The sequence below is a fragment of the Macaca mulatta genome, chromosome 2, assembly GCF_049350105.2.
Source record: "Macaca mulatta isolate MMU2019108-1 chromosome 2, T2T-MMU8v2.0, whole genome shotgun sequence".
Lineage (NCBI taxonomy): Eukaryota > Metazoa > Chordata > Mammalia > Primates > Cercopithecidae > Macaca > Macaca mulatta.
The window spans coordinates 21,127,291-21,154,702 of NC_133407.1; the positions used below are offsets into that span (position 1 = coordinate 21,127,291).

Genomic DNA, 27,412 nt, shown 5'->3' on the forward strand with positions numbered 1-27,412 from the left:
TGCAGCATACAGTATATATTAAATTGTAGTTCTCTTTTCTTTCATAATGAAGCTTTAAAACTTTTCCTTGCTGTGTATACTGTTTTATCTTGTATTTACTCCTCAGCTATTTGCCTTCAGTTAGGTTTTTAAGACCTTTATTTCAAGATCAGTGGGTACTTAAAAATTTTTTTTTGTTTTAAACATTTGTAATTATTGACTACCTTCTTGAACTTTTGAAATTTTGGGATTTTTTAAATCCTGGATTTCAGAATATAATTTCTCTAGGTTTTCCTCAGAACATTTTTTTTCCTGTAAATTTCTCTGATATGGGGTCCTGGTCTTTGACGATAACCTACATGTTAATCAGGACCTTGTCTTTCTTTTGAAGAGAGATTTGTAATCAGATTCTTGCCAAACATCAATGCTGTGTGTCCCAAGGGTATTTGAAATGCCCCATATCTGAACCTGACCTAAGTTTTCTTTTTTCTTTTTTTTTTTTTTTGTGGAGACGAAGTCTCACTGTGTTGCCAGGCTGGAGTACAGTGGTGCAATCTCGGCTCACTGCAATTCTCCTGCCTCAGCCTCCTGAGTAGCTGGGACTACAGACACACACCACCATGCCCAGCTAATTTTTTTGTATTTTTAGAAGAGATGGGATTTCACCATGTTGGCCAGGATGGTCTCAATCTCCTGACCTCATGATCCGCCCCCCTTGGCCTCCCAAAGTGCTGGGATTACAGGCGTGAGCCACCGTGCCTGTCCCATTTTTCTTTCCTCTTTCAACCAGCCAGTCACCAGATTCTTTTTACCTCTTCAATGTGTTTTGCATTTAATCTGTCATATTCTTTCCATCTCTACTGCCATTTCTCTGGTTTACCCTTTGATTTGTGGATTCAGGTAGCCTTTATGGGTCTTTATTGTATAGTATTTTTCTCTGCACTCTCAGTAACATGCAAATTTGAATGTATCATTTCCTTTGTCCAAAGGTATTAATGACTTCCTATCATATAGTGAAATTTAAATTTAAACTTTTGGCTGGGTGCAGTGGCTCACTCCTGTAATCCCAGCACTTTGGGAGGCTGAGGTGGGTGGATCACTTGAGGTCGGGAGTTTGAGACCAGCCTGGCCAACATGGTGAAACTCCATCTCTACTAAAAATACAAAAATTAGCTGGGCGTTGTGGCGCAGTTCTCCTGCGTCGGCTTCTTGAGTAACTGGGATTACAGGCGTGCACCACCATGCCTGGCTAATTTTGTACTTTTAGTAGAGATGGGGTGTCACCATGTTGGCAAGGCTGGTCTCAAACTCTTCACCTCAGGCGATCTGCCTACCTCGGCCTCCCAAAGTGCTGGAATTAACAGGCATGAGCCACTGTGCCTGGTCAGTTACCTCCTTCAAGAGAACTTTCCTGGCTACTTTGTTCCTTCCCATCTGTTTCCCTCTCTGTACCCTACGTTCTTTTTATCAGAACATCTATCAATACCTATAATTATTTAATAACACGTTTCACTGTCTTTCCTCCTAGAAACAAAGGTTATTGAATATATAGGGAAACTTGCCTTACCTGTCACCATCACATTATCCACCATGCTTAGAATTGTATTTTAGCAGTTAGTAGTTAGCCAGTAGCTATTGATCATTAAATAAACTATTTAAGTAAAGTTGTTTGCATATCCATGACTATTTTCTTAGGATAAATGACATTTAAATGTCATAGAAGTAGAGTGACATGCTACAGTGTTTTATTTTCTAATCAATTACTATTTCCCAGGCAAAATTTTATTTTTAAAAAATTGTTCTAAACATGTAGCTGTTCTCTTTCATTGTTTCTTGTTGTTATTCATCTGATAATACTGAGTGGATTACTTTTTATAGCTGTTACCCAGGGTGGGCTGAATACCTGCCTGAGATAAGAGTTCAGGTGATTATCTTTATTGCGAAGCTATTTGTGATATCCAGAGTGGACTATGTGTAGAGTTTTTTTTTCAGCTTTAAAATCTTTTTACTCAATATTTTTTTCACTTAGATCTTCCATGATGTAGCTTACAAAGCAAAAGACAGAAATGACCTCTTATCTGGAATTGATGAATTTTTAGATCAAGTAACTGTCCTACCTCCAGGAGAGTGGGATCCTTCTATACGCATAGAACCACCAAAAAGTGTCCCTTCTCAGGTAAGAATCCAGAGCTATTCTTCTGTAACTTACTTTATTTTAATACAATTATTTTTGATTAGCTATGATTCAAAAACTAAAACAGAGAAGTTGTATCCCCACCTCGTCCCTTTTACCTTCTTACCCCCACACTTACCTCCTATGGGTGGACCATTTTTTACTAGTTTTTTGTTTATCCTTTTCATTTTTTATTCAGTACTTGAAACTATGAACATGTAGTCTTGTTTCTCTTACCAAAAGTTAATGTACTGCGTATACCGTTCTGTACCTTGCTTTTTCATATAAAAGTATATCTAGGAGATCTGATGTAAGAAATCATGAAAATGTTCCTTATTCACTTTTTCACAGCTTTGTTGTCTTCTATGCATGGGTGTACCATAGTACCATATTCTGTTCCTGGGTTCTATCAGTCTTTTGCTATTTCAAACCATGCATGACAGTAATCACATGTCGTTTTAGTCTTGTGCAGATGTATCTGTAGAATAGATCCCCAATAATAGGATTGCTGGATCAAAGGGGAATTTATTTATAATTTTCGTAGATATTACTAGAATTCCTTCCATCAGCTGGACTGTTTTGGACTCCCACAGTGAGGGCCTATTTCCCTACATCCTCACTGACACTGTGTGTTGCCAAACTTGGGATATTTGTCAATCTAATAGATATCTTTATCTTCCTATTTTAAGTATTTTAATGAGGTTTTTAATTTAGTTTTTATGGGTCAGGGTCTTGCTCTGTCACCCAGACTGGAAGGCAATGTCGTGAACATGCCTCAGTTTCCTGGGCTCAAGCAAACCTCCTGCCTTAGCCTCCTATGTAGCCTGGACCGCAGGTGTGTGCTACAAGCCCCAGCTAATTTTTTGATACTTTGTAGATATGGTGTCTCACTTTGTTGTGCAGGCTGATCTCAAACTCCTGGGCTCTAGTGATTCTCTTGCTTCAGCCTCCCAAAATTATAGGATTACAGCCGTGAGCCACTGCTCCCGGCCTTTTAATGAGGTTTTAATTTGCATTTGTATAATTAGTGAGGTTGAATATTCTTGATTATCTTTCGTTCATTGCCCCACCAGCATTTTTTTTTTTTTTTTTAACATTTAAATTGTTCATTGATCCTTTGGAGGTTTTCATAGCATATTTTATGTGGGTATAGACCCAGCTTCATCTTTTTTCTGAATTGCTGCCTGGTTTCTCCCTGTTCATTACAGAGCTAAACATTGCTCCCCTTGGTTGGTGATGCTGCCTTTATTAACTAAAATTCCATTTGCATCTAGACCTGTTTTGGACTTTGTTTTGTTTTCTGTTGGTCTGTCTATTCATGGACCAATTTCACACTCCAATTTTTGAGGCTTTTTGGTATATTTTAGTATCTGGTAGGTCTAGACGTGTTCTTGCTCTCCTCCTTACTCGTTTTTCTGAATTTTCTTGGCTATCTTGCGTATTTATTTTTCTGTGTAGGCTTTAAAATCAGCTTTCTATATTCAGAAATATGCGTAATGGTTTTTTAAAAGTTGTGACAAATTTCTCATTGAACTGAGGGAAGACTAACGTCTTCATGACTTGAGTCTTTCTATTCAAAAACATGGAGTGTCTCTCACCAGTTGATTTTCTGTTTCAAGCAAGTTTTTGTCTTCTTAAAGGATGTTTCAAGTTTTCCTTACTTATAATTTACATGTTTTTTGATGAGTATATTCATGAGTATTGTATCTTTGTTGCTTTTATATGAAATGAAGGCTATTTGTTATTTTTTATGTGCATATATGCATACCCAGTTGACCCTTGAACAATTTAAGTTTGAACTGTGCAGCTCTAATTATGTGGATTTTTTTCAGTAAACATTGGAAAGGTTTTTGATAATTTGAAAAAATTTGCATACAAACTTCATAGCCTAGAAATATCAAAAAATTAAGATTAATTAGGTATTCCTGAATGTGTAAAATATATGTACATACTAGTCTTCTTCAATAATTATTAGCATAAAATATATACAAATCTATTCTAAACTAAAATTTATCAAAAACTTATACACACTAAGACTGTACATGGCACCATTCTCAGTGGAGAGAAATGTAAATAAAAGTAAAGATGCAGTATTAAATCCTAACTGCATAAAATTAACTATAGTAAATACTGTACTGCTGTCATATTGTAATTTCATAGTTACTGCCTGTTGCTGTTGCAGTGAGCTCAAGTATTGCAAGTTAACGTGCATAAAATGTTGTGTGTTGCTCATCGTCTCCACATCAGCAGTTTGTCTCTCCAGTAAATTGTGTTTACCCTAAAAAGTGATCATGAGGTTCTCATATATTTTTCATTATGTTGACTGCAATGCTGGAACTTTTGAATAACAACATGGGACTTATACGAAGTCCCATTAGTGCTACTAGTAAGTGTTCCTAAGAAACAGAGAAAAGTCATGCAAATGTAAGACAAAGTTGATTCGCTTGGTATGTACCATAGAATGACATCTGCCATTGCCTACCATTTCAAGATAAATGAATCTAGTGTAAGGATCATTGTAAAAAGAAAAGGAAACGTAAAGTCGTCACTGTAGCTATGCCAGCAGGCATAAACACTTCTGCTTTTTGCAAAATACCTTTTTATCTCATATTGAAAATGCAACTTTTATGTGGGTGCAGATTACTATAAGAAAGACATATCTATAGATTCTGATATGACCAAGAAAGACAGTCATTTTACGACAACATAAAGCAAAAGAAAAGTGAAGGATCGGATAATTTAGTGCCAGCAAAGATGGTTTGGTAATTTTAGAAAGAAGTTTGGCTTAAAAAATGTCAAAATAACTGGAGAAGCAGCTTCTGCCGTCCAGGAGACAGCAGATGAGTTCCCAGATCAGATCCTATTAAGAAAATCCCCTGAACAGGTTTTTAATGCAGATGAAAGTACCCTGTTCTGGAAATAATGCTACAGAAGACATTTATTAGTAAGGAAGATTAGTGAGCACCAGAATTTAATGCAGGAAGGGTTAGCTAACTGTTTTGTGCAAATGCATTCCAATTTATGATATTTACCCTTCTCTATAAAGCTGTTAATGCTGAGCTTTGAAAGGAAAAGATAAATGCCAGCTTCCAGTTTTTTTGTTGTACAAGAAGGCCTGAATGAGAACCCTTTTTCTGGATTGGTCCCATCAGTGCATTGTTCCTGAAGTCAGGAAGTACCTTGCCAGTAAGGGACTGCCTTAAAAAATTTTTTTCATATTAGACAATGCCTCTGGCCACCCAAAACCTGTGAGTTCAACACCAAAGGTGTTGAAGTGGTCCACCTGCACCCAAGCACGTCTCTAATTCAGTCTCTAGATTAGGGGACTGAGGACCTTTAAGGCTTGTTACATTAGATGCTATATAGAAAAGATTATTAATGCTCTGGAAGAGAACCTTGGATAGCAAGGACATCATGAAAGTCTGCAAGGATTACACCATTGAAGACACCATCATTATTATAGAAAAAGCCAGGAACATCATCAAACCTGAAATAGTAAATTCCTTCTTGGTGAAACCGTCCAGATGTTGTGCATGACTTAACAGGTTTTACGACAGAGCCACTCAAGGAAAGTGTGTATATGGCAAAAAAGGTGGAAGTTGAAGGGTTTCAAGATGTGGATCTTGGAGAAGCTCAAGAACTAATAAACACCACACCAGAGGAGTTAACAGAACACAACTCGATGGAGATGAGTGCTTCCGAACCGGTGCCGGTGATGAGGACAAAGATATAGAATTAGTAGTGCCAGAAAACAAATTGACATCAGCTGATCTGGCAGAAGGGTTCTGATCATTCAGGATTGCTTTTAACTTCTTTTGCGACATGGATCCTTCTATGGTTTGGGTACTAAAGGAAACAAGGATTGGTACTGTCCACATTTTAAGAGAAATGAAATAAGTGAAATAGAAATTATGATGTATTTCCATTAATATTTTCTTTTTGCTAGCTTACTGTATTGTGAAAATGTAGGTTATAACACCTCTAACATGCCAAATATGTGTTCAACTGTTCATGTTACCAGTAAGGCTTTCCAGTCAACAGTAGGCTTATTAGATTGAGTTTCAGGGAGCTATGCACAAAATTTCAACTGCATGGGAGTTGGTACCAACTCCCTTGTTTATTCAAGAATCAACTGTGTATTTTATTTTTGTTGAGATGGAGCTTCGCTCTTGCCACCCAGACCGGAGTGCAATGGCGCCATCTCAGTTCACAGCAACCTCCGCCTCCCGGTTTCAAGTGATTCTCCTGCCTCAGCCTCCCGAGTAGTTGGGATTACAGGTGCCTACCACCATGCCCGGCTAATTTTTGTATTTTTAATAGAGACGAGGTTTCACCATGTTGGCCAGGCTGGTCTTGAACTCCTGACCTCAGGTGATCGACCTGCCTCAGTCTCCCAAAGTGCTGGGATTACAAGTGTGAGCCACCACGCCCGGCCTCAACTGTGTATTTTTAATCCTGCTACCATCCTTAATTGTTTGTAATAGTTTTTCAGTCATATAATCTGTAAGTAAGAGAGAGTTTTATTCCTCCTTTTCTAAATCTTATACTTGTAATTGTTTTCTGTTGTCTAATTGTATTGACTAAATCTCTAGTACAGTGTTAAATAGCATGGGCTTTAAATAGGCATTTCTTATCTTATTTCTCACTATAGTCAAATATCTCCAGTATTTCTCCCATTAAGTAAGATAATGACATTGGAGCCAAAATATACATTTCATCATGTTAAGAAAGTAACTATTTCTTTTTTATTTATATTTAAAATATAAATTGATGTAGAATTTTATCAAATGCCTTTTCAGCATCTCTGGCAAATGATTATATTAATTTTATTTATCAATTATTATAGTAAATCTTATGAATAGATTTTTGAATGTGAAAGAATTCCTGGAGTCAACTCAGTTTGGACTTTAAAGTGGTAGTGGTCTGTGTCTACTACTTTGTATTACTATAGATTGGTTTATAGATTTTTGTGCCATCTTCACATTTTATACTTCACATCAGTATACTTGTTTCATAAAAAAATTTGTAAGTTTTCATTTGTGGTGTTAAACGGTTTTAAATGGTATGGAATAATTTGATTTTAAAAGTTTGGAAGAATTCCTTTGTAAAGTTTTTTGAGCTTGAATCTTTTGTCATGTAGACTTCAACAATTAGCTTATTTCTTTGGAAATCGGTATATGTAAAACTTCCTATTTTTTCTGGTGTCAGTTTTGGTAAATCGTTTTCCTAGTATATTACCAGATTCATCTAGGTTTCAAATTTATTTGCATGGAGTTATATAAAGTGTAGTATGTATATATGTATGTATATAAAATGTGCTCACTATGAAATTATTGCCTCTTAGCCTTTTTTGTTTTGTTATTAATTAGTTAAAGGTCTATTGTATTTTTCAAACAGCATCCTTTAAAATTTATTTTAGTACTTTTAAAAAATGCGTTTTATTTTGTATCTTAGTTTCTGCTGTTAGCTGTTTTATTTCATTCCTTTCACTTTCATCCAGGAAAGATTTTTTTGTTTTCACATTTTCTGAGGTGGTTGTTTAATTCACTATTTTTCCTTTCATTTTTGTTAATATAATTGCTTAATTTTCTTGAATGTGCTTTGGCTGGGTCTCATGGGTTGTATTAGGTTGGTGCAAAAGTAATTGTGGTTTCAGCCATTGTCTTTAATCAAATCAAGTAAATGATTAATTAAATCAATTAAATGATTAATTAAATTAAAAATAATGGCCAAAACCACAATTTTATAATTTGTAGTTTTTCAAATTATTTTTGTTTCCTAGGAGTTGTAATATTTTATCCCTTTCCTCTTTAAGATGTAAGTTTGAAAATTGAAATTTTGTGAGATTTTGACATTTTCAGATGGCAATCTTGTATTTGTAGATGGGCCTTGCTATTCTCTAAATATGGAACATGTAAACTGGCTAGCCTAAGTCTTTAATTCAGCTAGAGACTTTGACCCAGTAAACCTCCTGGGATGACAGATCTCTGTCTACATTTCCCTTTACCTCTGTTTCCTTTTCTTTCATCTTTCCCCTTGTATGTGCACATGCACACATGTATTTTTAGCCCCGGCAATCTCTTGATGTAACAAGTTAAAAGTTCATTTCTTTGTCTTCAACAGAGGGGGAGAAATCCTGTATCATGTGAATAGTACTCTTGAATTTGTAATAAAATGTCATGCGAAGTTGATTTTTGTGGAAACATGTTTATCAAACAGCTCTTATTTTTTAAGGGAAGTATTTTAGTAGAAGAAAAATGAAATTTACTTTTTTCTTAATGTAAAGCATATTTTTCAATAGTTAACAGGAGCAGTATTTTTAAAGTTTTGGTGGGAGAGCTGCTTTTTTGGAGGTTACTTCTGTTTGTAGCTATTGGTGAATAGGAATTTGAAATGGTATGTGTGAATATATTTTATAGTGTGTTGATAATTAGAATATAAGATTCAAAAAGCTAATTAGAAATTTAAAATATTAATAGAAACTGATAGTAGATTCTATTTTTAAAGAGCAATCTATTTCAGAAGAGAGTTTATTTTAGGAAGCATTCTTTTCTAGGAGAACTGATTAGATACATAATCAATATAAAATCTGATATTCACTGTAATTGAAGATGCTGTCTCAAGTTTTCTTAAAATAGAATTCTGAAAATAATGTGTTTTGTGAAATTCAGGAAAAGAGAAAGATTCCTGTGTTTCACAATGGATCTACCCCCACATCGGGTGAGACTCCTAAAGAGGCCGCTCATCATGCTGGGCCTGAGCTACAGAGGACTGGACGGTGGGTGCAAATACTGATATTTTGAGGGGTTTGGGGGATGATTTGATGAAAACATAAATATTATATTTTTTTCCAAGTGTTTGGAACCTAATCATCTGTAGTATTTTTTCATATTTAGAAAAATGTGTATTATTATATTTAAGGAAAATTTATATGTATAAATATATAAGAAAATTTATAAATAATTGTATTAGTATGTATCAAGCTTTAGTTTAAAAGGAAAATAATGGACTGTATATTCAGAGTATTGCAGTTATATAGTGTGTAGGTTAATTTCCATTGCTTATACAGAAGGTTCTTGAAGAAGGTGTAGAGTCTTATAATTCTTCATATTGAGTTACAGAATTATGGGAACAGAGAGTAATTACAACTAATAATTTCTTTGTATATGTGCACAGATTTAAAACTCTTAAATGAGCATTATATCATGAGGTAATCTTCCATGGACAAGCATGATTAAACCATTGAATTGCTCTCTGGAAACCCAGCTAGAAAAATTGTTTAAGAAGTTAATTTTTGTAACAAAAAATAGAAATATTGGCAGATGCAAACATTGCCTTAATATTTTGTAGAAGTAGATAAATGTTATAGTATTTTCATACTGTGGAAAAGCATGTGGCTATTGATTCTTTATTGTCCACTGGTGGTCAGTATCGAATTAAATAATCTTAAATATTAAATATTTGTTTAAACAACATCTTAAACAGATACAATATTAGGGATTTTGATGACATCCTTAAAGGGTACTATATCATAAAAATAAGTAACTGGCATTCTGAATATAGACTTTAGAGAAACTGAAATTCACAATGAATTCATTGACTAATGAAGTGTGTTAGTCTCTGTGAATACAATTTTGACCCTGTAGAGAAAAGATTTTGACCCTGTATGAACAGTACTATTCTGTTATTAGCTATTATCGCTTCTTCAAACTGGGATAGGGTTAGTCATTGAGAAGCACTGTGTCAGGCCTCCACTGATCTCAGTCACTTGAGAGCATCTGTACACCCTTTACTAAGTAATTATCGATTTGATGATATACTATAGATTCATATTTTAGATTATTGATGGCAACTTTTTTATTGCAAGCTGATTCCCCTTGCTGTCAGATTATGAACAGAGTACTACTTGTCAATTTGTGTTTAGGATTTATTTCGGTATTAACTTAAAAAAATTACAATGGTAAAACTTGAAATATCCAAAGCATTTGAAAGCTTAATGTTAGTTTTTTGGGTCTGTTTTCTTGCAGTTGGAATTTGAATGATTATTTATTTTTTGAGTATTAAAACGAATTACCGATTTAGTCACCAGTGTTTGTTGAGTGCCTACTATTTCCCAGGTAGTGTTCTAGACACTGTAGATAACGCAGTAAACAAGAAAAAGTCTCCCCTTATGGAGCTTATATTTTATTGGAATGTCTTCAAATTAGATGTATCCATAAGACTAATTGTTAAAAATGTTGAAATGGTATGGCTTTGATGTATAAACAGATTTTTAATCTACTAATTGAAACCTGTTTTATTTATGTACATATTAGTTTGTCTACATACACAGTAAATTAAATATCCTGAAATGGTTTTCAGGAATTTTTTTCCCCCTAGACAAAGTGTTTATATGATTGAAGTACTAGTTTTAAAAGCTTTTGAAGTTATTGAATTCATACTACTTGTGCATCTAAGCACAACATACTACATTTATATGAAAGTGTATTTGGATAATAATTGCCTTCCTCATATTTGTGATTGTTGCCTTTAAGATTTTAATACAAACGATTAATAGAATTGCTTATGCACATTTTCATAAATGGGTTGTTTGGTTTCGTTTATTTTGTTATACCTTGCCTTGCACATTTATGTCCAAAATTACATTTACTCATATAAAATCATTTGCCTGCAATCTTTTCATGATATAGTCCGTAAAATACAGATATCTGTCTCTTAATGAAATATAACATTCCTCTATCAGTAGATTCAATTAAATGAGTGTATCTTCTGTAATTTATAAGTTAAATTGGATTTAACATTTTGTTGACAAAACACCTAGGCACCAGCAGTTTTGTGTAGCCCATAGTTGTAGTTTGAACTAGCTAGAATCCTCTAGTGTACAGTTTGACGAGTTTCATCTCACCTATTTAGGCTTTTTGGTGGTTTGATACTTGACATCAAAAGGAAAGCACCTTTTTTCTTGAGTGACTTCAAGGATGCATTAAGCCTGCAGTGCCTGGCCTCGATTCTTTTCCTATACTGTGCCTGTATGTCTCCTGTAATCACTTTTGGAGGGCTGCTTGGAGAAGCTACAGAAGGCAGAATAGTGAGTACAAAGATTGGTAGTGGCCAGGCTCTTAGCTCTTCAGAGGCAAGTGTCTGTATGCATTTGTCTCACTATTCATACTTTCATTTGAAGAGTCTACCCACAGCATGATTAACGTGACCCAAAGCAGACTTTCCCCAAAGGTAATTGCTGTGGAAAACATGGGGAAGCCATTTGAACAGAAGATGCACAGTTGAGGTAAAAAAAAATTTAAAAAAGGTTTGCTTTGGCTTGCTGGATGAATGGTTTTATAAATTGAGTAAAAGGCTTGGATTGTCTTTTGAGGTGGGGTGGACTGGGAGAAGACACCAGTTGAACTGATTCTGGGTGGGTCATGGGGGTTTTTATCAGTGGGCCTACTTCATATCCTATAAGAGATCATAGGATTAGTTAGAGCCACATGATGAATATTAACTCCTCAGTCCTGGCTGGTAGGCCTAGACTAGACTGGAAGAATAGAACATAATTGTGGAAATTGTGGCTTTTTGAAGTGGCATTTAATTTTGCAGTTATTAAATCTATGTGAAAGTAGCTAAAACTTTTATTTGGAAAATATAATTGAAAGCTTCATTCTTTGATATTACTAAAATGAAAGTTTTTATGTTTTCCTGTACCTGGTTATACTGTATTCAGAGCTATGGTGCTTTGTAAAATGAAAGGCATTTCTTTGTTGTTGTTGATATGCATTTTAATCAGTTTAATAAGGCGTTTAAATGAGACAATTTGTAATTCTTAAGTGTATTTTACTTAATTGTATTTATTCTTGGGAGAACATTCATTTTTTTTTAGATCAAAGGCTAAAAAATAACGAAAGCTAAGGCATGATAATTATCTAATTAAAATATTTCATGATCTAAACATGAAATAAACCTAACAACTGAAATTTTCTTTCAACTCTGAATTTATTTTGGATTATGTAAATCTTTTTACCTTAGTCTTTAATCATTGTATCAAGGGTCTATATTTTTAGTGAGTTGCTTTATGTGCTGTCACAAATTGTGCATGTCACTCTGCTGGCCCCATGGAAATGTGTTTTATCTGTTACATCGTAGAATTGCTGCCTCTTTGTTCATGGACTGTCATTCATTACCTGCCCATCTAATCTTGCTGTTTGATATCTTGTACATGTGACAATGTGTTTGGCATTGGAGGAATATAGATAAGTGTAAGAATAGCCAGTATCTCCCGTCCTCAAGGATTCTAAGTGAAAAAAGTGTAAAAGACAAAATAGTATGGTATGTGAGGGGAAGGTAAGGGTAGGTAGGCCTTCTGATGGGTACAATGGAAACTTCTGAATGTGAGAATGAGGTAGGCAGGCAGTGTAATGGGCTGTGGTTTTTTTTTTTTTTTGGGAGGTGGAGTCTCGCTCCATCACCAGGCTGGAGTGCAGTGGTGCGATCTCAGCTCACTGCAACCTCCGCTTCTCGGGTTCAAGCAATTCTCCTGCCTCAGCCTCCTGAGTAGCTGGGACTACAGGCGCCTGCCACCACGCCCGGCTAATTTTTGTATTTTTAGTAGAGATGGGGTTTCACTATGTTGGTCAGGCTGGTCTCGATATCGTGACCTCGTGATCCGCCCACCTCAGCCTCCCAAAGTACTGGGATTATAGGCATGAGCCACCGTGCCTGGCCAGGCTGTGATTTCTTTAGGGAAAAGACAGGTAACAGTATGGCAGTGAACATAGAAACACTTCAAAAATTAGAAAAAAAAAAAAAAGGTGTTCATATGGCAACATCTGCTTTTCAACCCAAGATTAGGAGAGGGGAACCTTAATTTTATACCCATTTGCCCTTGTTAATGTCTTTTTTGACATCTCCTTGCTTCTTGTCTCAATGTTTTGCTTTCTCTCTTTGTATGTATACCATTTAGACATTTTTTTCCTTTGTTTCTACTTTTTGTTTTTTTGAGACAGTCTCACTGTTTCACTCAGGCTATGTAGTACAGTGGCATGATCTTGGCTCTCTGTAGCTTTGACCTCCCTGGACTTCTCTCATAGCCTCTGGAGTAGCTGGGACTATAGGCGTGTACCACCACGCCTAGCTAATATTTTGTATTTTTTTGCAGAGATAAAATTTTGTCATGTTGCCCAGGCTGGTCTTGAACTCCTGGGCTCAAACAATCCACCCACCTTGGCCTCCCAAAGTGCTGGTGTTATAGGCGTGAGCCACAGCGCCTGGCCCATTTTTTTCCTTTGACTTAAGCTCTGCATAAATTCATTCCTAAATATGCTTATTGTAATTGAACTAAGGATTTTATGATGGCTTAGCAGTGTCTTCTAAGAACAAACATTTTCTCCACAGGCAAGAAAACAAATTTAGGCCATATAATTAACAAATGTGTCATTAACATGGACACTTCCCCTTTATGTTGCCAAAAGATAAATTTGTTTATCTTTGAGTTTGGTCCTATTTTTATTCTAATAGTGGAAGTATACTTTCATTGCTTACTGTTATTTTGTGATTTTGATTTTGGAAGATGCTGTTCTAGCTGATGATGAGAATTGCTACCATTCATTGACTGTATTCTGTGTGCCAGACACCATGCTTGCTAGGTGTTTTTGCAAATACTATTTATGTTCTAGTTATCACCTCCATTTCAAAGTGAGAAAGCTTAGGCTTAGAAAGGTTAAGATATGGCCATGGCTGAACACCTAGTAGTAGTCAGTCTTCCCACTGGAAATCTAGTTTCGGAAGCCCTCCTCTTTGCCTGTTGCTGCGCTGCCTCTCATTTCAGCAGGATTGTTTCTTACAAGCTTCTTTTTTCCTTCCCTTTACCAATTAATGGGCTGGCTTTTCTGGATAGTACTTTCCAGTTGACCTTGATGTTTGTATATGGTAAACTATTCATTCCTTACTTCCTTTTTCTAGTGGCATAGCTAATCATCTGATAGCCTAATTAGTTAGAATGCAATGGTGGTGGTTGTACAAAATTAGTGTGCTAACGTTTAAATTCTCTTAGTCTTTCATTTTCTCTTTATCTTTTCTTGCCAAACTTTAGTGATACTTTGTCATTTATGGTTACTATAAATTATTTTGAGATTTTTCTCATTTATTTTGTTAAGTATTTCAGTTTTGATAATTGATTAAGCCTATCATATTAGATTAATTTCTTGAAAATATGTGGAAAGTTTTGCCGTTTAGAAATCAGTTTGAGAAAGATAGTCACATGTTGATTTATCACCTATTTGAAAGATCTTTTTATAGCAGTTCTTTTTTGTAGCACCATATTACTATTTTTTATTTTTAAAATGAACTATTTCAGCCATATAAAAGTATTGAAAATAATACATATCCTTCTGTACTCACAGACTTAAGAAATGAAACTTATAAAGTTGAAGCCCTTGTGTGTGTCTCTCCCATTTATTCTTTGCTCCTTTCATCCCACAGCACAGGTTGAGTATCCCTTATCTGAAATGCTTGGAACCAGAAGTAGTTCAGATTTTGGATTTTTTTTTAGGATTATACTTCTGGTTGAACATCCTTAATCTGAAATCTGAAGTGCTCTAATGAGCATTTCCTTTTGAGTGTCGTATTGGCACTCAGAAAGTTTGGAGTGTGGAGTTTTGGATTAGGGATACTCAACCTGTATTGAGTTTTGAATTAAGGATGATCGCAAAAGTTTTTTAATATACAAAAAGAAAGAATTTTTTTCTTGTGTATTTAAAATGTATTTGTAATTTTTTATATTTTAAATTAAAAACTTAAAGTGGTGTTGGTTTTATAACTGCTTGATGAGTATTTTTATTTTCCAGATGTCTTACAAGTGTTATAGTAGGTTAGAGAAATGTTTATGATGTATTGCTTTTATTCATTTCTTTTTTCCTTAAACAGAGTGCAATAGAGTCTCTTTTTGGAGCATCATTAACTGGGATTGCCTATTCTTTGTTTGCTGGGCAACCTCTAACAATATTGGGGAGCACAGGTCCAGTTCTAGTGTTTGAAAAAATTTTATATAAATTCTGCAGGTAAGTAATAGCCCTCTCTACTTATCACATGTGTTTGTGTGTGTGTTTGTTTGTGTGTGTATATATATACACACACACACAATTATATATGAAATTGTTTATTAACTTACAAGGGAGTTATTTAATTGCTGAAAAGTAATTTGGTCAATATATGCACATTCTCATTATTTTTGAGCTACTGTATGATTGACCATACTCTGGCCCCTTCCATTCTTAATCCAGTAACTTGGAGATGAAGAAAGTAAGATTGTCCTTGAGTATAAAATCAGTGGATTTGAATGCTGATAAGCAGATCACTTGAGGGCTAAATACAAATCCTTTGTGCTAACAAATTTAAACCAGTAAGAAGGTGTTAATTTGAATTGGGTTGAAGCAATCAGAGTGAAGTGTCAGTTTCCATTGGTGAGGTTGCTCACACTGTAGAAATGAATATAGGGTACTGTAGCTGTTAGACTTTGAATTCAGCATGGCTAATACTGTTCCTTATTTTATTTATTTATTTATTTATTTGAGACTGAATATCACTCTGTTGTCCAGGCTAGAGTGCAGTGGTGCAATCTTGGCTCACTGCAACTTCTGCCTCCCAGGTTCAAGTGATTCTCCTGCCTCAGCCTCCCAAGTATCTGGGATTACTGGCACCGCCACCACACCTGGCTAATTGTTGTATTTTCAGTAGAGATGGGGTTTAACCATGTTGGCCAGGCTGGTCTCGAACTCGTGACGTCAGGTGATCCATCTGCCTTGGCCTCCCAAAGGTTGGGATTACAGGCGTGAGCCACCGCGCCCAGCCTCTAGTATTCTTCCTTTTGTGACATTAATGAAGTTTGTATATTTTAGTTTGAAACAACTTGATGCTATTACATATTTGATGGATCCAGCTCTCTTTCTGATTCTGTACTCACTAAACAAGCTGAATCTGATTCCAGTCTGGCATGCCACGTAGACTAATAGAGAATGCAGTGACCTGAAGTATAGATTCTGGTAGTAATTTCTTGAGGTTTAAAATAAGAAATCACTTTCCGTGGTGATAATGGTGGGAGAGGAGAGTAGTGGTAGTGATGGTAATAATGTTGGAGCTGATTACTGTATTGATACACATGATGTCTGGATCTTTAGAGAGAGTAAGATGCAATTGTTTTTTCATATAGACACCATACCTGTCATTTACTCATAACTGATTTAGAAAGTGAGCTGTAATGATTTTGAAATATTTATCGCCTAGTAGATTTTCACTGTAAGTCTTTTATGTAAGTGTAATACACAAATCTATTAATAAGCTAGTCTTCAGTTGAAGCAGAAAAAGATATAGTTTTCTCTAGTCGTTATTTTGTCATTCTGTAATTCATTCTCTTTAAGGAATCATGTTTTCATGCTGTTCCATTGCTTGCTATGAAAAATTTTAGGTACAAATACTATTCCACACATGTTTATCATATTCATATTTTTCTTTCTAAACAGAGATTATCAACTTTCTTATCTGTCTTTGAGAACCAGTATTGGTCTGTGGACTTCTTTTTTGTGCATTGTTTTGGTTGCAACAGATGCAAGCAGCCTTGTGTGTTATATTACTCGATTTACAGAAGAGGCTTTTGCAGCCCTTATTTGCATCATATTCATCTACGAGGCTTTGGAGAAGCTCTTTGATTTAGGAGAAACATACGCATTTAATATGCACAACAACTTAGATAAACTGACCAGCTACTCGTAAGTATTTCTCTTTTCTCCTAATACTAAAATGTGTTTTTACAGAGATGTCAGAGCCTCAGAAAATGAATTTTTTTGCCGTCTAATAGGGTAACTAGCTATAACTCCTTAATTAGCCATGTGTTAGTGATGTGGTTGTTTCAGATGAGATTTTTGTCACAGCATTCAGTGGACAAAAATATAGTTGATTAAATTCAGTATTTTTTGTTCACTGAAATAGCTTATTCACATGTATATGTTTTGATCTTCTGTTTGAATTGGATTGGCCAATTTAAATGTGATTGGCAACTGATCCACTATATATTTGAATCAGGCAGTTATTACATTGGATCTTATATTTAAATCCTAGATGTATAATGTAATGTAGACTTTTTTTAAATGGTTTTCAAATTTTTCGTCATCTTTAATATTTCTGAAGCTTGATTTTTTTTTTTTTTTTTTTTTTTTTTTTTTTGGAGACAGAGTCTCTCTCTGTTGCCCAGACTGGAGTGCAGTGGCACAATCTCAGCTAACTGCAGCCTCTGCCTCCCCGGTTCAAGTGATCTTCCTGCCTCGGCCCCCCAGTAGCTGGTATTACAGGCAGGTATCACCGTGCCTGGCTAATTTTTGTATTTTTAGTAGAGACAGGGTTTCGCCATGTTGGCCAAGTTGGTCTCGATCTCCTGACCTCAGGTGATCCACCTGCCTCGGCCTCCCAAAGTGCTGGGATTACAGGCGTGAGCCACTGCGCCCGGCTGAAGCTTGATAATTTTTACTGAAAGTTATTGCAATACATTCGTCTGCTGTTTAGTGTTTTCCTTTTGATAAGAAAAATGTGCAATGAAAATCTTTTTAAATTCTAGAATAAAATAGGACTTGAAAATAAATGTATAATAGTTACAAAAGTTTGGCAAGTATATTCAATAAGTGTAAAATAGGCTTTTGAAAGTAGATATATTTAAGTAGATGCCTTTATTTGCTGTCTTTAGCAGTCACGCTTGGTGTAAATGTGGAACTGCATTTGATTGATTTACAGGGAAAAATATGGTTGCCAAAAGACACAGAAGGATACAGCTTTTCTTTTTCTACCCACCTAAGCCCCAGATACATGTACTTCCCCCTTTTGTTTATTTGTTCTTCCCCTGCTACCTTTGCTTGCACACTCTCAACTTTGACGGACGGAATAAAGAGGGTATGAAAATTCCTTTGAAGACACTGACCTATTTGAATATACTAGTGACACTATGATGCCGAATCTATTATATGCTATCTTCCTTCCTCTTAGAAGCTTTAATTTAAACAATTTTTTTTTAACTTTCTTTCCTTGCCTTTTGCTTCTTTGACCTTTATAAAGCATGCCTTTTATAGTTAGTGTCAGCCAGTTAGAGCAGTGTTTCCTTCTAGTTAACTGGGTAATTACATGTGAATTACATTTATTTGGTCAACATTCTGTGAGCGTCTGCAGGCACTGTGTTAGGAGTGTTGCCTAATTTATATTATAAATTTGTATTTGTAGTGTTACTTATTCACATCATAGCCCCTTTTGTGTATGAAGAAGCTGACGGCCTTGGAGGTTAAAACTTGCATTAGGTCAGTCAGCTACTAAAAGCGCCTGAATGGACTCTAAAGTTTGTCTTTTTGCCTTTTCTCAAACAGTTCATAATCTAGTTTGGAAAGTTCATGATTATTTCTTTTCATCTTTTAAGTCCATATTTAAAAGTCTCTTTGCTTATGTGTGTTCTAGCTTTAGGCGGTTGAAATAGTTCTGGATATGAACTGAACTCTGATTTCCTTATGACTCTCCTAGTCCTGTCCTGATGAGAAACTATTTTTTATTTATTTCTTTAAGAATGAGCCTTAAGATCAACAAAGGGTGACTGTGAGTAGGTAGGGCTTGTCAGTTATAAATAATTAATGGTAGTATAACTTATTGGGAATCTGTACATGCTATGGGGGAGTGGGGGGAGACAGCAGTGACCGCTATGGAGGTTGAGTAGATCAGCTTTAGTGGAGACTAATCTTGATAAACATGGTGGAATCATCTCAGATTTTTAAGTAAAATAGCGCCCCCTGCCAGGGACATAACTAGCTTCATTAACTAAACATTTTGATATTTGTATTGGTTTTATTTTATTTCTATAACCCAAACTTTATTTCATTCTGTTGTTTCTGATGTATTTTTCACTTTCTAGTCTCCATGCTTTGCAATGTAGGAAGAAAAAAGAAGTTAAAAACTACCACATTGTGTAATTGATTTAGTAAAATGTAAACATGAAATTCAGGATCCTTAAAAATGTATACTACTCTAATTTCTCAGATGTGTATGTACTGAACCTCCTAACCCCAGCAATGAAACTCTAGCACAATGGAAGAAAGAGAATATAACAGCACACAATATTTCCTGGAGAAATCTTACTGTTTCTGTGAGTAAATTCTGAAATAAAGGGTTTTGTAATAGATATTGATCTGGTTCTTTTAGCTTTTTCTAATTAGACATACATTTTCTTCTTGATTGATGGATAGGTAGTATGTTTTCAGTACGTAGTGTTGTTTTGACCAGATAGTAGTTGCCACTTTTTTATGTATCATGCGCTGAAAAGTATAGGCTGAAAAGAATGGAACTGGCACGAGAGATAAGGGGAATTATATTTGACTTCCAAGATATGAACAGTATAAAGATGTGAATATACTTCTGTTTTCTAATTCTACTTAGATTGATACGTTCAAAGGAAGTGTTTACTGGGACTGTGGCTGCATATACTGGACTTTACAATATTTTATATCCACTTATACTGCCTTTTTATCAGTTCATCTGCTCCATTGACAGCTTATTTAGAAGATCTTGAAGAGCTGTGTTAATGTCCTAAATGTCTAAGTTAACCTTGTCTAACTCATCAAGACTAGTCTGGGTTGAACATTAAGGGAAGAGAAACGAAAAAGGATAACAACATGTAATGAACACCTACTGTGTGCTGAATACTGTTACAGATGTTTGTGTTCTGTTGGGGGAATATTGTCCTAACCCTGGAATATTTATTTTTGACATTTTCAAGCCTGGGAGTTAGAAATAATGATGTAAAGTTTGCCAGTAGTTAGAATTAAGACTAAGGTCCCTTGAGCTACCCTTGTGCTTTTTATATCGTATAAGTAACTGTAGGTCATTCCTTTCTTACTAAGATGATAGTTTATAACTATATAATTTGAAGGATATTAACTGAAATTTAATCCCACTGATAATTTAAGCTGTATTGTCCAATACAGTAGCCATTAGCCACATGTGTCTATTTAAACTTAAGATTAATTAAAAGTTTAGTTTTTCAGTTAACTAGCCACATTTCAGATGTTCAGTCAATTCATGTGACTACTGGCTTCTGTATTTCCATTATTTCTGTGATTGAAATGTTACATTATCTGCATCATCTAATATGTCTATTGGGCAGTGCTGATTTAAAGCAGTAAAAATTGCCAGGCATGGTGGTTCACACCTGTAACCTTAGCACTCCGGGAGGACAAGGCCGGGAGTATTGCTTGAGATCAGGAGTTAGAGACCAGCCTGGGCAACATAGCAAGGCACCATCTCTATAAAAATTAAAAAATTACCCTGGTATTGTGACTCACGTGTGTAGCTAACTTATTGGGAGGCTAAGGAGGGAGAATCACTTGAGCCCAGGAGTTGGAGATTACAGTGATCTGTGATAGCATCATTGCTCACCAGCCTGGGCGACAGAATGAGACCCTGTCTCTAAAAACAAATAAAAGATAAAACATAGATTCATGCTTTACTATTTTATATTTAAAAAGTCATTTTTGTTAAGGAAGAGGTATAGTTAATAGAGGTGTTCAAATGAAAGTGATTTGTAACAAAGAATTCATTTCATGATGGATCAGATGTCTTTCATTGATGTAAGTGTTTTCATGTTATCCCATGGGGCCTTGCCGGGTGGGTTTTTTTGTGTTTCTGGTAATGGTATAGCTTTTAATTTCATGGTCCATGGGATGGATTAGGTTTACTAATCTCAGCACATGGCATGTGAAAATAATGGAACATTTAACTATTTTTCTTTTGGTACAACTGACTTGTTAAAATGAGCTTCATTAGATTATAAGTAAGAAAAAGGAGAACTTTAGTGGCATGTACTTCTGTTAATCTCTGGTTGCCTTTCAGTTATTTTTTTTTTAACTGAAAATGAAGTCAGTAGTTTCTATAATTGCATTTTATTATGCTATATTATTATGTTACTGATTTTGTTAATGGAAATATTTTAACGGTCATTTTACTGCTCATGGTCCTGTGCTTTTAGTCTGAAGGTACTGAGTCAAGTCAGAAAAACTAAACACAATTTTTATTACTGATTTTAATTTAGATACTGTAGCCGTGTCTTGTCCAGCATCATAAAAGAGCGTAGTATTAATTTTCTATCTGCTGCTTTTGTTTTAAACCACTTGTTCAGAGACAAAAGCGGTAAAATTGTGGACAAGCAAGAATGCAGAAGAAACATTTCACAAATAATACTACGAGGCTTTCACTATAGGGAATATGGAATTGAAAGAAAGGAGTATATGAAGTGACTTGGCAAAATACTGTATTTTAGTGATTTGAGATGCACGTATTTTTCAAATTATAATATCTTGAACTCAGGATATATATTACAATTAGTTGGTAGTGTGTTATAGTTGACTGGATGAGGTTTTTTTTTGTAAGGAAAACAAAATAATCGTGCCTCTTACAATCAGTTGCATCTCATGAGTCAATGAAATTCATAATAATTTATTGAATACTTAAGAATCCCCTATTCTCTGTTTTCTCTCTCCTTTTTTCCAGGAATGTAAAAAACTTCATGGTGTATTCTTAGGGTCAGCTTGTGGTCATCATGGACCTTATATTCCAGATGTGCTCTTTTGGTGTGTCATCTTGTTTTTCACAACATTTTTTCTGTCTTCATTCCTCAAGCAATTTAAGACCAAGCGTTACTTTCCTACCAAGGTAACTGATATAATTTTGGAATTCTGGTAATGCTCATATTTTTGGTTTTTATTTCCTTGGTTTATTTCAAAACGGTAATACATTTTTTGGGGTTAATACTCTATGCCAGCTGGTTAATAAAGAAATTATTCATAGTGAAAAATGTATATTACATGCCTGAGCTCACAGTAGGAAGATGACAGTACCATAAGAGTTGCTAGATTAGTTGTGAAATGTGTTTCTTATATTTTTGGAAAGAATTAAATATAAATGTGTTTCACTGTTAACATTGTCACTAGTTAAAAGCTCCATTTATACGTTGTAGTGGCAATTTTATCAATGAAAAATGTGAATTATTTAGCAAGAACACATAGTATTTCTGTGTTTATATTAACATGATCCCTTTAACATAGGTGCGATCGACAATCAGTGATTTTGCCGTATTTCTCACAATTGTAATAATGGTTACAATTGACTACCTTGTAGGAGTTCCATCTCCTAAACTTCATGTTCCTGAAAAATTTGAGGTAAGGATTAAAACGAGTGGCTGTTTGTTACTTGGGAATACCATACTACTTTAATGCAAGATACTATTTTCTCAGTAGTTATTTTTCAAAAGTATGTAGTCTCTCTGAAGAGCTGATGCTTTGAAAGGAAATAATTTATATGTGTTTTTCATATATATATAAACAATGACAATATGGACAGAAAAGAGACATGTGAACTTAAAAGTATCAATGCTGGTCCATTAGAGAGAGTGAATGAAAATATCGTGGTAAGATGTAGGGAGCCATTAAAAAAAAAAAAGTCTTTGCTCTGCTACCTGGAATTCTTGCTGTACCTTCCAGGGAGAAGGAAACACCCTTTATTCTTTTATAAAGAAGTAACCCAGGCCGGGTGCAGTGACTTGTGCCTGTAATCCCAGCACTTTGGGAGGCCAAGGCAGGTGGATCACTTGAGGTCAGGAGTTCGAAACCAACCTAGCCAACATGGTGAAACCCTGTCTCTACTAAAAATACAACAATTAGCCAGGCATGGTGGCGGGCGCCTGTAATCCCGCTACTCAGGAGGCTGAGGCAGGAGAATTGCTTGAACCCAGGAGGCGGAGGTTGCAGTTAGCTGAGACCATGCCATTGCACTCCAGACTGGGCAATAAGAGAGAAACTCTGTCTCAAAAAAAAAAAAAAAGGTAACCTAAAATTGAATTTTCTAGGAGTGGCACAGAGGGTCTAGTTAAATTTCTAGAAGGGTAATATATCTGACGGTAGTTGGAAAGTTCCATGTAACAATTTCCGGTAGCATAAGGAGAAAACGAAATGTGTTCTATAAGAAAAATGCTATTTGATCTGAACATCCATTTGAATTTTCTGCTTTCATTAGCAAATTGAATACATTCATTTTCCTTCTGCTCTGTTTTTGTTTTCTTCCATCCTCCTTTGTTTATTCTAAAAGGAAAGACATTTTGAGTAGTGTCACTGGTTATATTTAATTTAAAGTTATATGACTTCTTTCAGAAGCATCTGGTTTAAAGGGGATCTGAAATAAGGAATATAATGAAGATCATTTAATTTTATAATATTGCACTGAGACCAAAAAATGTTATTTTTAAAGCCAGTGGTCTTTTAAAGTAGGGTACACAGGTGGAAAATGATCTGCCAACAATTTTTAGAAAGTCTGTGTTTCTAACATAAAAATATGAGAATATTAAACTTTAAGCTTATTTTATGAGAATATATAAATAAATGAAACTGTGAATTAGTATTGGTTCAAAACTTGATGTAATTTCCTATAATCCTGGCCTAAGTTCCTTGTTCTAGTTCTTAAATATGTCCTTGTTATTCATTTATTGATATGACTTTGAGGTAATAAATAGGCTGATTTCAGGGGGCATAAAATATACTTAGGGAAAATCAAGGAACTCTTAAGAGTAAATGGTATTGTTTAAGTAGAATAAAATATTTTTATTCATATACAATATTGAGTGTGAGGTAGTTTAATATATATTAGTGTGGAAAGATTGAATTACCTGAACTTTGAAAGTATTAAATTTCCCTTTTATATTGACAAATGTTTTCATGAAGAAGAAACAAGCTTAATACCGAGTTGAGGTAACAAAAACATATGTTTTTGGTTTCAATATATGCGGTATTCTCCCAAACATACTAAACTCTCTTGATCTTAAAAAAAAATTGCTATAAAATAAATCTTATATTGTACTGTCAAAATGTATTAGTATCTCATAAAGTGCCTTATTTTTGTTAGTAGTTTCTTTGAAAATACCATGTATTGAGGACTAGTTCTGATTTAGTACTGACCCTGTCAAAATCACTAAGTCTGAGGACTTATAAAGCAGTTTAGTTTAGGAGTTTAGTAGATAGATTGATTTTACCTTATATGAATTATGCTGGAACATGTGGAAATGACATTCCAGTTTGCTTATCAATTTCTACATAGCAAACTTTTGAATAACAGCACTTTATTTGTTTATAATTCTGTGGCAGTTGAGACTAGGCTTAGCTGGTTTGTGGTCTGCTCTATGGGGTGCAGCCATCAGTGGGGGCAATATGCCTTCATTCGTATATCTGAGGCCTCAGCTCAGATGGTTGAAGCAGCTGGGATAGTTGCCTGGTGAACTGCCCCCGACACCCACTACCATATAGACTATATTGAGGATAGTCTTATCCTCAAGAAAGCTTATCTAGGCTTACTCAACAGCGTAATAATCTCAGGGTTCAAAGAGGGCTAGAGAAGAAGCTGCAAGGTTCGTTAAGGTTCAGACTTAGAAATCACATAGTATCACTTTGGCCTTATTCTGTGGGTTAAAGTAAGTGACAGGGTCATCCTGGTTTCAGGGGTTAAGGAAGCAGCCTCCACCTCTAGGTGGAAAGATTGACTGAGTCACATGCCAGAAGGTACACTTGTAGGGATAGGAAGAATTACTGTGGCCATCTTTGAAAATAATTCACCATATAGTTCAAGATTTAAGTTATTTCCCATTCCTTGGTATTTCTTGGAACAGATCGAGTCTGTGTTATGGAAATTTAGTGCAATACAGCAAGGAGACTTTTTAAAAATTATTTTTAATTTTTTAACAGCCTACTCATCCAGAGAGAGGGTGGATCATAAACCCACTGGGAGATAATCCTTGGTGGACCTTATTAATAGCTGCTATTCCTGCTTTGCTTTGTACTATTCTCATTTTTATGGATCAACAAATCACAGCTGTAATTATAAACCGAAAGGAGCACAAATTGAAGGTAATTTTAGAATTTGCCTTAAGCATTGTGATTCTTCAAGGGTTTGAGGTGTTTTCGTAATGATTGGAACATTAAAAGATGTAAGATGAAAATTAGCTTCTTCCCTCTTTATAATTAGTGTAGAATGTTAAATTGAGGGAACAATTTAGACTTACAGATACTTATGTTCATTTCACTTTTCAGAAAGGAGCTGGCTATCACCTTGATTTGCTCATGGTTGGCATTATGTTGGGAGTTTGCTCTGTCATGGGACTTCCATGGTTTGTGGCTGCAACAGTGTTGTCAATAAGTCATGTCAACAGCTTAAAAGTTGAATCTGAATGTTCTGCTCCAGGGGAACAACCCAAGTTTTTGGGAATTCGTGAACAGCGGGTTACAGGGCTAATGATTTTTATTCTAATGGGCCTCTCTGTGTTCATGACTTCAGTCCTAAAGGTAAAATCTCTTTATTGCAATGTTTTACAGTCTTATTATAACATTTATACTTAGTTATGTGAAAATGAAACTTAAAATATCTAAAATTGGGTTTATTTTCCACAGTTTACTTGGGAAATAATTTCATTGGGTTTTTAGTATAGCAAGCATTTCAGTGTTAAGCTGTGTATATTTTTAAAATAATGTATGCCAGGTGCAGTGGCTCACGCCTGTAATTCCAGCACTCTGGGAGGCCAAGGCAGGAGGATTGCTTGAGGCCAGGTGTTTCAAGACCAGCCTGGGCAACATAGTGAGACCCTGTCTCTATAAAAATAAAAATAATTAGCCAGGTATGGTGGCGTGCTCCTGTGGTCCCAGCTACTCAGGAGGCTGAGGTGGAGGATCGCTTGAACCTGGGAGGTCAAGGCTGCAGTGAGCCGTGATTGGGCCACTGCACTCCAACCTGGGTGACAAAGTGAGATCCTGTCTCAAAAAACAAAAAATAATATGGCAAATATCAATATGTATAAAACACTCATAAACAAAAGTATTTGTGGGGGAGGGGAAATGACCTCAGTAATTTTTAAGTGTATAAAGGGGTCTTGAGACCGCAGAGTTTGAGAGCTTCAGACCTAAAGTTGTTGTGTCTTTCACCTATGACTCTATCCTCATTCTCTCTTCCATCACATCCCTCTTGTTGGCTTTTATTTTTAATTTTATTATTGTAAAAGTTGTTATTAACATTTACATTTTGTGCTATGATGATAAGCCTTCCTTGCTTCTCCTGTAAGTTAGATTACAGAAATTTATACCCTCTGGGAACACATAAATGATATTATGATGATATTTGCTGGGGACTAAGCAGTATGATTGTGAGGACTAAGCAGTGTGATTTGCCTGCAGGGAGGCAGAAATACACCCTATTTTACTCCAGCCCAAGCCTCGAGGCCAAATAAGTCTTTCTAATATCTGTTGCCTTCCCTTACTGTAAAAAATTGTATATGCAGGTTCCCGTTTTTCCTTGTATTCATTTTTTGTATTGATACATTCTTTTTACACATGGTACCATGAGTGGTGAACTTGTTCAGAGTTCTTGCGTATTTCAAAATGTCTCTGTTTACCTCAACCTTTGATCCATAGTTAGATGTTCAAAATAATTTTCTTTTGGATCTTCAAGTCATTGTTTTCTAGAGACCAATTTTCTAATGAGAAATCTGAAATCTATTTGGTTTTTGTACTTTTATGGAGACCTTTTCCCTCTTTTCTGTAAGATAAACCAAAAAAATTGTTTTTAACTTTCATTTTTGTGAAATCTCATTCAGATCCTTAGGGGGGCAGTTAGGGGCTTTTCATTTACCCTGCTTAGTCTCTGTGAGTTTCCTCAAGAAACTTGTGGCTTCTGCTGTGGGGAATTTTCTTCCCCCGTTTACTTCCCTTTCATCTACTGTCTCTGTTACAGATTTCTTCAACTCCAGCTAAACAGATCTCAGACCTTTTGGATTTGGTCTAACATTCTTATCCCTCCTCCCCCTTGCTATTAAAGAAAATTTCCTCCTTTTTTCATATCATTATATTGGTCTTCAGTCTTATCAAAATTGTTACTACAAAATTTTAGTTATTTTGATGTTTATAGATTTAATTTTCATGAGCTTTTCCCATTCTTATTGTTTCCTTTTCCGAGCATTCTTTTCTTTTCTTTTTTTGAGTCTCACTCCATCACCTAAGCTGGAGTGCAGTGGCATGATCTTGGCTCACTACAACCTCTGCCTCCTGGGTTCAAATGATTCTCGGCCTCAGCCTCCCGAGTAGCTGGGACTACAGGCACATGCCACCATTCCCAGCTACTTTTTGTGTTTTTGGTGGAGATGGTGGTTTCACCATGTTAGCCAGG

General features: G+C 35.4%; 1 protein-coding gene across 9 annotated transcripts in view; it reads left to right on the forward strand.

Moving 5' to 3' along the window:
• Nucleotides 1-27,412, forward strand: part of SLC4A7 (solute carrier family 4 member 7) — a 107,275-nt gene that overhangs the window by 60,035 nt on the left and 19,828 nt on the right. For all 9 annotated transcript variants that reach the window (XM_015132319.3, XM_077994140.1, XM_015132314.3 and 6 more), the window contains 10 exons: nt 2,009-2,155; nt 8,824-8,930; nt 11,066-11,240; nt 15,071-15,204; nt 16,663-16,908; nt 19,205-19,310; nt 21,710-21,871; nt 22,264-22,377; nt 24,946-25,107; nt 25,291-25,542. In XM_015132319.3, the coding sequence (XP_014987805.1) occupies nt 2,009-2,155; nt 8,824-8,930; nt 11,066-11,240; nt 15,071-15,204; nt 16,663-16,908; nt 19,205-19,310; nt 21,710-21,871; nt 22,264-22,377; nt 24,946-25,107; nt 25,291-25,542 (1,605 nt within the window). The remainder of the gene's footprint in view (nt 1-2,008; nt 2,156-8,823; nt 8,931-11,065; nt 11,241-15,070; nt 15,205-16,662; nt 16,909-19,204; nt 19,311-21,709; nt 21,872-22,263; nt 22,378-24,945; nt 25,108-25,290; nt 25,543-27,412) is intronic.